Here is a 13,274-nt window from a genome sequence, read left to right on the forward strand (position 1 = left end):
GTCCATTTTAAACCAGCTCAGGCTCAGATAAGACGGTGGTATTTCTGTATCACTTCAATACAACTTTTTCTTTTGCAAAGTTTACACTAGCATTTGTGAATTGAGTATCAAACTGTGCTCATAGACAATGGTTATCAGAGGTTTACCTGAGCCCATACAAGGATTTTCATTAGTAATAGGTCTGGATTTAATGCAGTATCATCTGAGGTCCAAAAGACCATGGCCATGGCCATGCAATATTGTTTTTCAGCTCTGTCTTGCTTGCAAAGATTTCTTTGGATTCTCTGAATATTTTAATGATATGTACTATATGATGAACTCCCCCAATACTGCAATACTGCAATTTGACGTTAAGAAGCATTATTATTATATTGTTATTTGTCCACATAGGTTTATACAGAGTGATGAATACCTCTACATCTTTACTTCTAAGAGACTCTTTCTGGGATGCTGTTTTTCATACCCAATCATGTTGGCAGTTACCCTAATTAGTTGTAAAATAGTTGTAAATTAGTTTTCTTTATCATTACACACATTTTCCAGCATTCTTGCCCAGTTCCCTGACCGGCTTAGCTGATTGCTCAGCTAATCATCTCTGCTCTGTCACTGGCGGAGATCATTCAGAGTGCCTTATGCTGCCTTAGTCTACCTTCTGCCTGCCGTTTTACTACAAGCCCTTTTGCAACCCACCTCCACCCCATCTCCTCCTCCTACTTCTGACTTATGTATGTATGTATGTCATTGATGTCTGCTCTGTTCTGTACCTATGGAGGTTGAACTTTGCTGCTCTCCCTGCCTTAGGCTTTCCATGTCTGCACACGGAAGGGCGGGGTTCCCAGAACAGAGCATACCTCCACATGTAATATAATGCAAATAGTAAATAAAGCTATTTCTTTGGCAAAGTGGTCCTGACTGAAATGTCGTTTTCAACATTTGATATGTTGTCTGCATTCTTTTTTCAGCTAAATATGAGTGTACAAGATTTGCAGATTATCAAAGATAATACAGATTTCTTTACATTTTGCACAACGTCCCAATTTTTCTGATTTGGGGTTGTATTTGGTTTTACCATTCTGTATACAGTATGTGTTCACTGTTCAGACACAGCCATAACTGATGATCTGCAGTGTCACTGATGAGAACTGTCTCCTTTCTTGCACAATTATATTGCTATTTTGATTACTACAAGGAGTCAGTCGTCATTTTACTCCATTTGCCAACAAAACAATAGATGGCTGTCAAATTAAAGATTAATACCGGCAAAAACAAACACTGATGTATATTTGTCAGTTATATGCTACATATCATTTTTGACATATAGGTGCATTGTGAATGGATGTGTGCAAACTTGCTCTCTGGCACACAGTTTGTTTACTGCTGCACACATTGGGCCCCCACATCATAGGCGTCTCCAGCATGTGAAGAGTGAAGAATTCTTAAGGACACTGGGGGTGGAGTTTTGCACAAACTGCACCATCGGGAAACAACCAGGGCCCTTGGCTGCTCATGTATGATGGGATGCTCTGTGGGGAGCAAGAAGAAGAGAGGTGAATAAGTGAGTATTGTATATTATCCGCAGCTTAGTCCTGTCTGACTTCTTATGCACTTAAACACCCCAAGTAATCTCACTAGGCTTGCAGTAAAAAAAAAAAAAAAAAAAAAATGGCAGACTAAAGCATCTCCCATAAATGTACCAACTTGATATAAAGCTCCCTGTCAGTATGATGTTGCGACTTTATGCATGACACGGGGCAGATGTGCTTGCTAAGCCTATGGGCTAAAACCATATGCATGGGAAGGTTGTGAATATCAGGGGTTAAAAGGAAATGTTTGGGGGGACTTTGTGGTGCATGTGGCTGCAACGTCCGTACCACATTTGTGTCCAAACAGGGGTCTGGATTTTAGTCTAACATATCCTGCGGTCATTTTCCAGTCTTACCCAATCTCACTCTCCCATTTTGTTCCTGTCACTCTTCACTGTCCTATCTGAATAAAGGCCAAAATCCTAAAAATATACCTTAAAAGGAAAATTAAAGGAAAATGTCAGCCAATATCAAGACAACACTCATTCCCTCCTTTCTCTTCCAATGATCCTCCATCACATTTCCATAGCCTATAGTGGCCAATTTGTTGTTGTTTTTAGCATGATGCTGATGTTGTTTACTAGCGCCTGGCGAGCCAGACCCACATTAAAATGTAGGGTCTGGGCACTCACCGTTCGCAGTGCTCAGTCCGAGGGGCGGGATAATCAGTTGTCTTTCAAATTCCCTCTGCACGCAATAGGGCCTTAATAGGATATTTGTTTTCAAGTAGCAGGGAATTCAAGCCAAACCGTTGCAACTCTGCCATCAATCATTATGTTAAGCCCACCAAACGACTCTATACACGATTTCAATGTCCTGATTAAGTTTCGATTTCTGGAGCTCACAAGCCAACGGAGAATTTGCTGCCGCTAGGGGCGCGTCTAGATTTCTAAGCTAGTTGTTTACAAGTTAAGGAAATGCACATTATGTTAAATGTCAAAAGGTAGTACACAATTCTTGCAAAAGTTTGTTGATATCCAGCTCAACCGCCAACAACATTCCACTTCTCCCCATTGGGCCCCTGAAGCAATGTATTTAAGCCTCAGTCTAAGCCACTAGCTTCCCATTTGCGGTACAAGGACTGTGACAGATATCAGATATAGACACCAATTTTTTTTTTAGCAAAAATGCTGAAGAGTAAGCTACAGGACTATAAGGAGTATTTTGCAGAATGTGAAAACAGTTACAGTCCTTCAAGGTACTATGTGGAATTGTGTAGATTTCTCATCTGTTGACTTGCAATGTATTTTAGCTAACTCTCTAGTAAGAGATCCGGACCAGCTAGCTCTGATTTTCTGTCAACGGTCAGTCAATGATATCTGGGCAATATATATATATATATATCGCATAGGTGTTTTTAACATTATATCAAAACAGTTGTTTCTACACATTATTGATAACTAGTTATGTATAAGTCAAGGTTGTAAATGGTAACTCAGAAAAAGTGACTTTGAGGTTGTCAACATTATTCCATATATGTTATGACTACAGCTTCATTCATACCAAGCCAGCATTGTCGAGATGCTGTAAAGACGCAATTTGAAAACGATGTTGGCCCTATTTGAGTTTCAAACGAAGGGCGAATAAAGGGTCCCCAGACCAATTCTCCACCTCAATTAAGATTTGAGGTCTGGTATCAGCCAGTCTAGTAATGCGCACAATCTGTTTCCTTCCCTGATTTATCATTATCCAATAACATGACCTTTCTCATATGACTTTCCCAGAAGAAAAAAAACAAGAATAGGACAGAATAGACAGGTTCCATTGCTGTCTTTGCTGGCAGCTGCTGTTCAGTTAAATTCTGCATTCTACAAAGCTACAGCTGCCCTCATACAGCATGCAGGATGCAAACTATGACCCGCCTATTTCCACATGCAAACTCACTGAAAACAGTAAATTTGAACATTTTGAAAACTCCGGTTTCAGTGTTTGTAGACATGGAAAATGGAGTTATGAACTGATCATTTGTCGTTATCTCATTTGATTGATTTTTTTCAATCTCAGGTCTCTGATTGGCCATCATCACTGTTGATATGCTCTTAAAGCGTAACTCCGGAGTAAAAACAAAAGTTCAAGTATTTGATTGAGAGCAAAATTATGTTAATTGGTGGAGTTTTGAGCAATACGTTTTTTGCACGTATGGGCTAATGGGCTTATAGTGAAAGCGAAGGGGGGCAGCTAGCACGTCAAAAAACAAACGCTATTTTATACCACTGACAATGCTCAAAATATAATTACAGTTCTGTGGTAGTGTGGTGAGGGTCCCTACAGACAAACCAAAGTATTGTAAAATTTGAAAGTGTACAGGCTCAGGGAGGTAATAACAAGACCTGTATCTGAAGGAAGCAAATTGTCTGGCTTCGTGTTCCGGTAGCGTCAAATTAGCGGGCACGTTCGATCTTTCAGCGTTGCACAGATCTGGCTGAATCTTACAATACAAACATACCTTACGTTCAGCCAGATCTACACAACACTGGAAAAGTCAAACATGCCCACTGAATTGATGCTACCGGAACACAACATTTGTTTGGAAATATCCCTATAGACTACCTGTTACATCTATTATTTGAGGTTTTTGACCAACAATCGTGGTGTTAGACTGTAGCATGGGCACAGGTTCAGATAGGGCTAAATACGCTTACATGAATGAAGACTGTTTTCGTTTAAAACAGAGTTTTAAAATGAAAACGGATCATGCTGATGTCTTTAACATAGTGAAATGTGGCACCTGACCGGATAAAGTGGCTGAAGCATGTGGCCATTATGTTGATATATGGGTTGTTCCATTGGTAGACGAGAGGAGCTGTCATTCCCATGTACAGGGAGTAGGGGAGCTGTGGCATTCTGAACCACTTGAGGGTCCCACAGTGGTATCTCCTCTGTAGTTTTGTCCTTATCATGCCCGCCGTCCTGTATTTGGTTAATATGAGATACATATGCAGAAAAACATTCAGAAATTCACAAAACACAAAATCAGTCTAGTGATACCACATCAAAACACACTGATCTACTGAACATATTTCTGTTATCTATGGTTGTCTTGAGAGTTAAGTTCCGTTATCTAGATATTTTCCCTAAAATCCCCCTGGATCTGTTAAGCACTCTTTTCTCTTACCAGTGCCTTGATGTTGCCAAGCATGGCTGAGGTGAGAAGCCCCAGGACCAAGGCAAGCAAGTTCATCCCAGCGATAACCCAGACAAGCCAGTACACAAACAACACCTCCTGGCAGTCCTGCACACCCACAAACTCATAGTGCTTGTCAAGGTATCCACCACTGTTAAAACAGAGGGAAAGAGTTTGTTTTGATTGGTCACAGAAATATATACAGTGTAGGTTTAACAAAGATGGCATAATCTCAGAGATGATTCAGACATTGCTCATTTATTTTTCATGATAATAAAGATAGAGATCATGGGCCTGAATATAATTTACATGCAAAGTCCAAAGTCTACTAAAGCTACCGGTAATTTAATACCTTGGTAAAAACCTATTTTCTTATTTAATACAATTGTTAAAGTGTAAATATTGGTGGGTCAGCTCAATGGTCTCACACAATAGTTTCAGTTCATGCATGAGACTATTTGCTCATTGCCAGACTTTCCTCTATGCCTTTCATTTAAATAAGGGCTGGTGTCTGTTATCCTTGTGTTGGTGTGTTCTTGTTCAAACACTCTAATCTGCTCACTTTGCACAGGCATACAGGTCACAGCAGTAACAGGTCCCACTGCGCACCATCATAAAACAAGACTCCTTCAGACCTTGGGACCTACAGGAGAAACAGGCATCAGTCCAGACTGTAAATTATGACGGATATAGGGCATTATTGAGGATGACCATGTGTTCTATGCAGTATGGACATACTGTGGTGTAGTGGTTTTCATAGAAGAAGCCTTGTCCACTTGAGTAGAACTGACACCTGCCAGCCCGAATGGGTCGAACATCCTTTTTTGTGAAAGATCAGAGAGCCATTATCAAGTTGGAATACAATCTACTGTCAACTTCTATTTAGAGTATACTGATCATTTACAATGTGTGTGTGTGTGTGTGTGTGTGTGTGTATGTGTTTATATGTATATGTGCGTGCATGCGTGTGGCTATTGAGACTAATGACTATTGAGAAGAGGCTGCTAAATAAATATGGGTAATGTAAAAAATATATAAGGAGATGAAATATCTTTGTATAATGGGTTTTTGAAACACTAAAACTATTTTGGCAATACGCTTCATAGCTGAGACCTTTAAACCTTTATGACATGTTATTTATGGGTGTGTAGACTTGATCGACTGACCTCCTCAGATTTAGCATGGTGTCCAAATGGGATGTTGTGAAGTGTACACTGTATATGTCTATAGGACAAGTAATGTGTGTACAGTGAAGAAAGGTGTATTTACGATGCTGGGGAGAATGAATAATCCATCCACCACAAGACTTATGGATGACACTATGATGCCAAGGCTGAAGATAAAGATGGCCGCTCTGAGCTGCAAATATCAGCAGAGAGTGCAGACACATTTAAATGATGCATTGCTTACAATGGAGTATAGTACGCTTAAACTCTGTAAACTTTGCCTCCATTAATATTCTACTTCAAAGGCCCATATAGATTCCAAAGGCCCTCTACATGTAAAAGTGGCACTGTCACCTATAATCTCAATTGTCTCATTCATTTCAGCGTATTTTCTTCAACATTTAATACATTTCTTATGTTTCTAGAACACTTGGGAACAGGGTGGCGACTCTGACAGACATGTTGAAGAGCTGTTGAGCATGTTTCATATGGAGATTGCCAGGTGCATGGTAACCTGGCCACGAAAGCTGAATCTCTGCCAAAATATGTTACTAATACATCAGGTCTGTGAAAAATATACATCCATGCAAATATTTCTGGCCATTTGCCTTTGTTCATGCAGGCAAATGGCCAGATGTTGTGCTTCTGGGTTCTGAAGACTGAATGGAAATACAAGATGTACTGTTCTGTTGGCTTGCATATACAACTCTTTTCTGTCACTGTGTTGATGAAGGTGTCTTTTACCAGCTGTTGGCGGTTCCCCCTCAGAGATAAGCCAAGGAGACTGAGGATGGAGGCAAAGACAAACTGCAAAAAAGACATACAGAACCATAGGAGAGTTTATCATGTCAGTTGTTTTTTTTACATATTGGGAGGCGATATTTCTAAAAGTGAATGTTTCTGTAAAACATGGGTGGGTATAGCCAAGACAAGGAACTGGGAGCATTTTCATTTAAATTAACCAGCAGCATGCAAGAGACAGGTAATCAACTAGATGTACCGCACAGCGGTACAAAATATGACCGCCGCTCAGTCCTGTACATCCGTTCTGCGAAAATAAATCACACTTCAATTTGTCTCCATATTTTACTCCATCCCCCACTCTTGAAACTTTTGTGTATGCTTGTTTGGCATGCCTGAGTGTGTGTGTGCGGCTGCACAGAAAGTAGCTTACTGGTGCTGAAAAGGTGAATAGATTGTAGAATAGCCAAAGAAGATGTAGCATTGTTATAAAACCTTTAAAAACAATCACAAGTAGGGCTGTTCATCACAGTTTATCCATTGCAACTGGATTGATGAAAGGTCACTTACACCTGTAGGTTACATTGTATTTGGGAAAAGCAAAAGGTATCAGCATAATGTTATTTATTTATTTATTTATTTATTTATTTTTTATTTATTTATTAACAAAAACATCTCTGTCAGTTCCTGGATAGAATTTTTGTGAATGTTTCTTCTACATAAGATTTTAGTCATCTTTAGTTCATGTGATACTTTATTGTCAATGCACAAATTAAGTAACAGTAGTCTGAAATGAAATGCTGTTTTACATCTAACCAGTGGTGCAAATAACTGACATGTCCAAATGGGCCTTGATGAAATGCGTCGCTAGACTGTTCACACATTTTAACGGGCCAAAGTTGAAGAGCTGTTGTCCGTTATTGTTCGTGCAAATATAGGCTGATTAATGTTCCCTTGCATTGTGCAACTGAGGTCCATGGCTAGTCTGGATTTCACCAGACCAAGCTCAATCTTTTAAGAAATCAAAAAATAAATAGCGGGCAGATCAGGCTGGGTTCACCCAGCCTAGTCCATAGGCACCCGATATTGTTTAATTTTCCGATTGAGATATCCACGCTCTGGCTATTCTAAATGCAAAAATGCATCAGGGAGTTATGACAAAACTGTAACTAACAAACTAGATCCTAATAGAAAGCTGCTAGCTTCCCTAAGCTACAGCTAGGCTTATAAGGTAGGCCTATTTACAACATAAATTGTCAATAGGCTATGCTGGCGACACAAATAAAATCTCCTTTGGAAACCAATGGCTTACGCCTTACAGTATCAAGGGAACTTAAACTGCCATATCGTGGCGAAAAGTTGTAAGTCGAGCTTCAGTTTTTCATGCAGCTCCATGAGTCAAGGAAAGCGCGAATGAAGTAGCCACTTCTTCTACACTCTAAAAAATGCTGGATTGAAAACAACCCAAACTGGCAGTTGAAATGGCTGAACAGTTAAATAGTTGAGTAGTTTAAATATTTAAATTATTTAATAGTGAATTATTGTAGTGAGGACATTTATTTTGAAACAGTTGTGGGCAGAGGAAATAGTTGAACAGGATCTGTAGAGCCAGATTGTATGGTTAAAGCCTGAGACAGAGTATATAGTTTAAAAGTTAAATGTAGATAGTGTAATGGATGTTGACAGACAGAAAGTTGAATGGATGTTGATAGGCAGATTGTTTAATGGATGTTGATGGGATAGTTTAATGGGTAGATGAGTGAATGGTTTGAAGAGGATGAATGGATAGAAAGTTGGATGGAATGTGCCTTATATCCTTGTAGAATGGAGATACACAGAGAGTTGGCCTAATTGAGCAGAAAGCAGTTGATACAGGTATAATCAGTTTAACTTAGTGTTAATTTTGTCACCTATTTTTAATTTAGTCTTAGTCTTAGTCTTGTGACGAAATGTCATTTTTAGTCTTTGTCATATTTAGTCATTCAAATATCATTTTTGTTAGTTAAGTTTTAGTCGACTAAAAGTCTCGTCATTTTAGTCTAGTTTTAGTCAAAAGAAAACTAAAGGTATCTTAGTCTTAGTCAGTTTTAGTCAACACATTTTAGTCTTTTTTTTATAACAAATTATTTCTGATTACCATTTGAGTCAAATAGTGTTTCACACATTTTTCAACAATTCAATTTTCCAACAATATTGTGTGTCCACAGGGCTACACGTCTGTTATAATTACTCATTCTGATTTTTTGTCAGTCAGTATGTTTACATGCACAGGTAAGTCGAGCTACAGTTATAGCTCGGCTGGGATTTGACTATAGACAGTAAAAGATTTGACTGGACCACTGTCATATTCGTAGACCAGTGTTTCTCAAAGTGTGGTCCAGGGATCACTGGTGGTGCGCAAGCTATCCCAAGTAGTCCGCGAGCAGACGTGGTAAAATATAATATAGATGAGTTGTTTGCAATATTGAACCAACTTGTATGTAAAAACAGTTCTGCAACACTGTCTATGTAAGATATGCCAGTTTAAATCATACAGTATGAATCCACACAATAAGCAAAGTGCAAAGACAATAAGCAAGGTGGTTCAGTGAGTAGTTGAAGTAGGTATAATCTTTTTTTTTTTTAGCTAGGGTTAGTTAAGTGGTCCTGAAACTGAAAAAGTTTGAGAAACACTGTCATAGGCCAAAGTATTAATGTTTTACTCCATACAAGCTAGATGGCGATATGCTTAAACACAACACATTCCCCAAACAGACTCTCCATCTTAGCCATAGCTAACTTGCTAGCTTAACTTTCCATATTAGCTTACTTGCTAGCAAACTTTGCATCATCAGTCTAACTAGTTAAATAGTTGACATTACATGATGAACATTTTCGTATGGACATTCTGGGGGATGTTATTTGTATGAGAGAAGCTTCAACTTCTGGGTATGTAGTATTGTGGCATAAAGCTTAGGTAGTTAGCTTGCTAACTCCGGCAGAAATCTCCAGTGTTCTTGTTCCATCTAGTTTCGTGTTGCAGCCACAGGGTTGCAGCAATAGCACGTAGGCTAGCCTACAGGAAAGCTGTTGCGTATGAACTCATTCGGAATATTTTGAAAATGTAACAGCTAGATATTACGTCTTCAAATTTTGTAGACGAAAATTAAGAGAGATTTTATCTTAGTTTTTATTTCATGCAAAACATTTTAGTCTTGTCTTTTTTCATCAACAATAATGCATCTTAAGATAGTCTTAGTCAGTGTTTCAGGACATTACTGCCGTCTCGTCATCGTCTCTTCTTAGTCATGAAAAAAAAAGGTTGTTGACGAACATATTTCCTCTCGTCTCGTCTGACGAAATTAACATTAGTTTAACTAGCTTTTTGATGGGACCTAGTTGAGCAGCTGGAAGTTGATACAGGTGCAAATCAAGTTAATTAGCCCATTATGATGTCATAGTCCCCATACAAAGTCTATGGGGAAAAATAAGCTTGTTTTTTATTAATATCTCAAAAAGTATAAAGTTTACAAAAGTGAAAAATACATTCCTCAAGTCTCCTTTTCAAGACCTACGTTACAAAGTTTGAACGAAGTTTCTACGTTAAACGGTTGAAGCTGAATTAGACGCAGAAATTTGGTGGGAAGAATAAGAAGAAGAAGAAGAAGAAGACTTTGCATTTTCATGTACTGTAATTACATTTCATGTGAACATCGTCCTATCCTTAGACGTTCTCTGCGGTAAACTACAGTCCTTGTAGGAAGGAAGCATCCATTGTTTTTCCAACCCACTTTTAACTTCCAACAAAATTACGTCTCACTGCAACGATGCGCCATCTAGTGGACAAACGACTACTTATCGCCAATACTGGAAATGCAGCCATGATGATGATGATGAATATTTGGCTTTCTTTTAATCCTACTGGATTTGTAATTATGTATCGGCCATTCTAATACCGATAGTATGTGGGTGCCTGTGTGTGTGTGCATGTGTATATGTGTGCACCGCCATCTACAGGCCAATGAGTGTACAATCACTAAATGTACACATAACCTAATTTTTTTTAGACCCCCATGGATGAAATTCTACGAAACTTGGCATACCCCCAGAGAATGCCAGGTCAATCATACACATAAAATTTGGTGCAGTTCTGAACATCTTACCTGAAGATAGGGGCGATTAAAGCAGAATAATATTGCATTTTTCATTTTTTACCGGGGGGGTGCAAATCACAAATGAGTGATTATGGGCCAGGTTGATGTGGGCCCTTGAGACCAACATACCATAAAAGATTCTTCATCCTCAGTGCCACGGTTCAGGTAGTTATTTAGGAAAAACTGCTTTTTTTGCGGTTCGGGGGGCCCAGCACGGGAGTCTAGTGGGGCTACATACCCACCAAATTTCATGTGCCCGGTGGTTCGGGTGTCCCGGTATCGTTGACCAAAAATTCAGGAAGTAGATGGGGAAAAAAAAAAAAACTTTGACAATCCCTATATGACCGCTTCGCTAGCTAGCGGCGGTCATAATAATGAGATCTGGGATCATCTGTATGAAAAGGCAGATTATTCAATGGGCTTGCCTGGAATAGCGCAAAATAGAAGCCCCCTGTCACTGGCAGCTTAAGACGGTCCAGAGGCACCTCTAAACACTTAAGACTGATTTAAACATCAAAATTATGGTCACATTCAGAGACTTTCTATGTTCTAACTGTCCAATTCACATAAAAAAGTCTGTTTTTCCATACACAGTCCTGTCTCTAAATTGGACACAAACCAAGCCATGCACATTTTCAGACATTCCAGATGTTGCATAGAAGGCAGTGGAGCTCAATTATCAACAATTATTCCCCTTCGCAGACCCTACCATTACTGATGACAATCATTGGCATCATGAAGGCATTCACTCACAATGACTCCAGAGGGGCATCCTGAGGTGCTGAGGCTCTCTGTGGCTGTGGAGATGTAGACTCCCGTGGCCACTATGAGCAAGGACAACAACAACAGCACCAGCACCAGACACAGGGATCTCCTCTGCAGGGCTTCTAGAGAGACCACATGACTCATATAAAGTGTATTGTATGTATGTAATTGTGCATTTTTCTTGCCTCTGAGGAAAAAATAGTATGCTTCAGTTTTAGGTTGAGTTTAAACCCATCATAAAGTCTATCATCGATAAGAAAACTATTTTGACCGAAAGCGGTCTTCACAGATTTTTTTTTTTAAAAGTTTGACTTAAAAAAATCAAAACTTAAAAATGTTTATGTATTTCTGTATCTCAACAACCGCTTAATCTACAATTGTCACATTTCATATGTTTAAACGTTTGCTCACATCTCTGTAAGTTTTGTTTGTCTCACTCAACAAAAAATATCAAATCATTTTACACAGCTTGTCTATACACTGAGTGTATACAGGACAGGGCATTTCTCATTCATTTCAAAAGTCAATCAAAAGTTAAGCTTCCTTCTGTATTTGTCTGGAACAGCAGAACGCAAAATGCACACTTCAAATGAAAAGCATCTCAACACAGTACAGCACAGCACAGCACTATAGTCTAGTAGAATGCCATGGAAAATAATCTCATTAACAACCTCCAATAATACACTGTCTTACCTGCTTGGTTCATTTTGGGAGGAGGCCTGCGCCTCACCAGAGGTTCCTCTGTCCGTCTCGAGGACATTTCCCACTGCTTCACACAGCTGGAATTCAGGTACACCGCACGGCTGGATACTCTTTTAAAACAGAGGGAGGGGAGATGGAGAGGGAGAACTCTCTGGAGACTTCCCTGGAGAGGCCACATCAACTCTGGTTTAATGTTTTGCTCTACCTAAATAAGACATGGGAAATGTATGAAGGCAAGAAAAATTGCATCCAGAGGGATTCAACATACATTAAGTATTATGTCTACATGCATACTTAAAATGTCCTGAGGCAGAGCAGACCCAATTGTAAAGTTGTACACGTCATTTTTAATGTTCCGTATCCGCTGCTTAGGATCAACTGAGGAAATGTGTTGAGGTTGCATCCAGATGTGCACGTGTTACTCTCGTATTGCTGGTTTCAGAATTCTGATGAAGAAAAATGCTTGTGATTCACAATTCACTGGCCACTCCGATCCACAAAAAGCCAGAACACACATCTCACCAGAACACTCAGGGCTGCTGGAGTACTCTTGTGGGATTGGGAAAACAAGAGACTATTAGGATGTCATAAGACATTGCTTTTAAAAAAAAAACATTTCTTGAGTGACATCTAAATGGGCTCAGTGAACTACATCAATGTAACATCAACAGGCATAGTGTTCTGTTTTCCGAAGTCATTTTGAGTTTTAAGCTCCAAATCTCATGAGAAATACAAAAACAGAGGAAATGGTATTGTCATGTACATCATGAACCAGTCCATACTGTAACTGATACTGATACCTGAGACCCAAACTTATGTATTCTCATGTAGTTTACTATCCCACATTTTAAACCAGAGCTATCAAATTCAGAGCTATTTGCTACATTGAGACAAAACATCTTTCCAAAGCATGCTGGCATAGCCTTTGTGTAAGATGCCTAGTAACTTTTTTTTTTGTCCAAAAAGATTTATCCACATTGCCTTAAAGAATTGATTCAGAAGTAACTGACTCATGGAGCAATACAGCTTTGACAAAGGTGGGTTTGGCTTACAACTTTAT

At 39.2% G+C, this 13,274-nt stretch overlaps 1 protein-coding gene across 1 annotated transcript; it reads right to left on the reverse strand.

The window, feature by feature from the left end:
• Nucleotides 1-797: 797 nt before the first annotated feature.
• LOC125298399 (transmembrane protein 255B-like) lies at nucleotides 798-12,272 on the reverse strand. Its single transcript, XM_048249142.1, has 9 exons — nucleotides 12,206-12,272; nucleotides 11,501-11,634; nucleotides 6,594-6,680; nucleotides 5,977-6,066; nucleotides 5,393-5,526; nucleotides 5,270-5,350; nucleotides 4,699-4,858; nucleotides 4,404-4,493; nucleotides 798-812 (listed from the first exon to the last, which is right to left on the reverse strand). Exons 1-9 carry the CDS (start codon nucleotides 12,270-12,272, stop codon nucleotides 798-800), a joined length of 858 nt encoding a protein of 285 aa, XP_048105099.1.
• Nucleotides 12,273-13,274: the final 1,002 nt, after the last annotated feature.

Source organism: Alosa alosa, chromosome 1, assembly GCF_017589495.1.
Source record: "Alosa alosa isolate M-15738 ecotype Scorff River chromosome 1, AALO_Geno_1.1, whole genome shotgun sequence".
In the NCBI taxonomy this organism is placed as follows: domain Eukaryota; kingdom Metazoa; phylum Chordata; class Actinopteri; order Clupeiformes; family Clupeidae; genus Alosa; species Alosa alosa.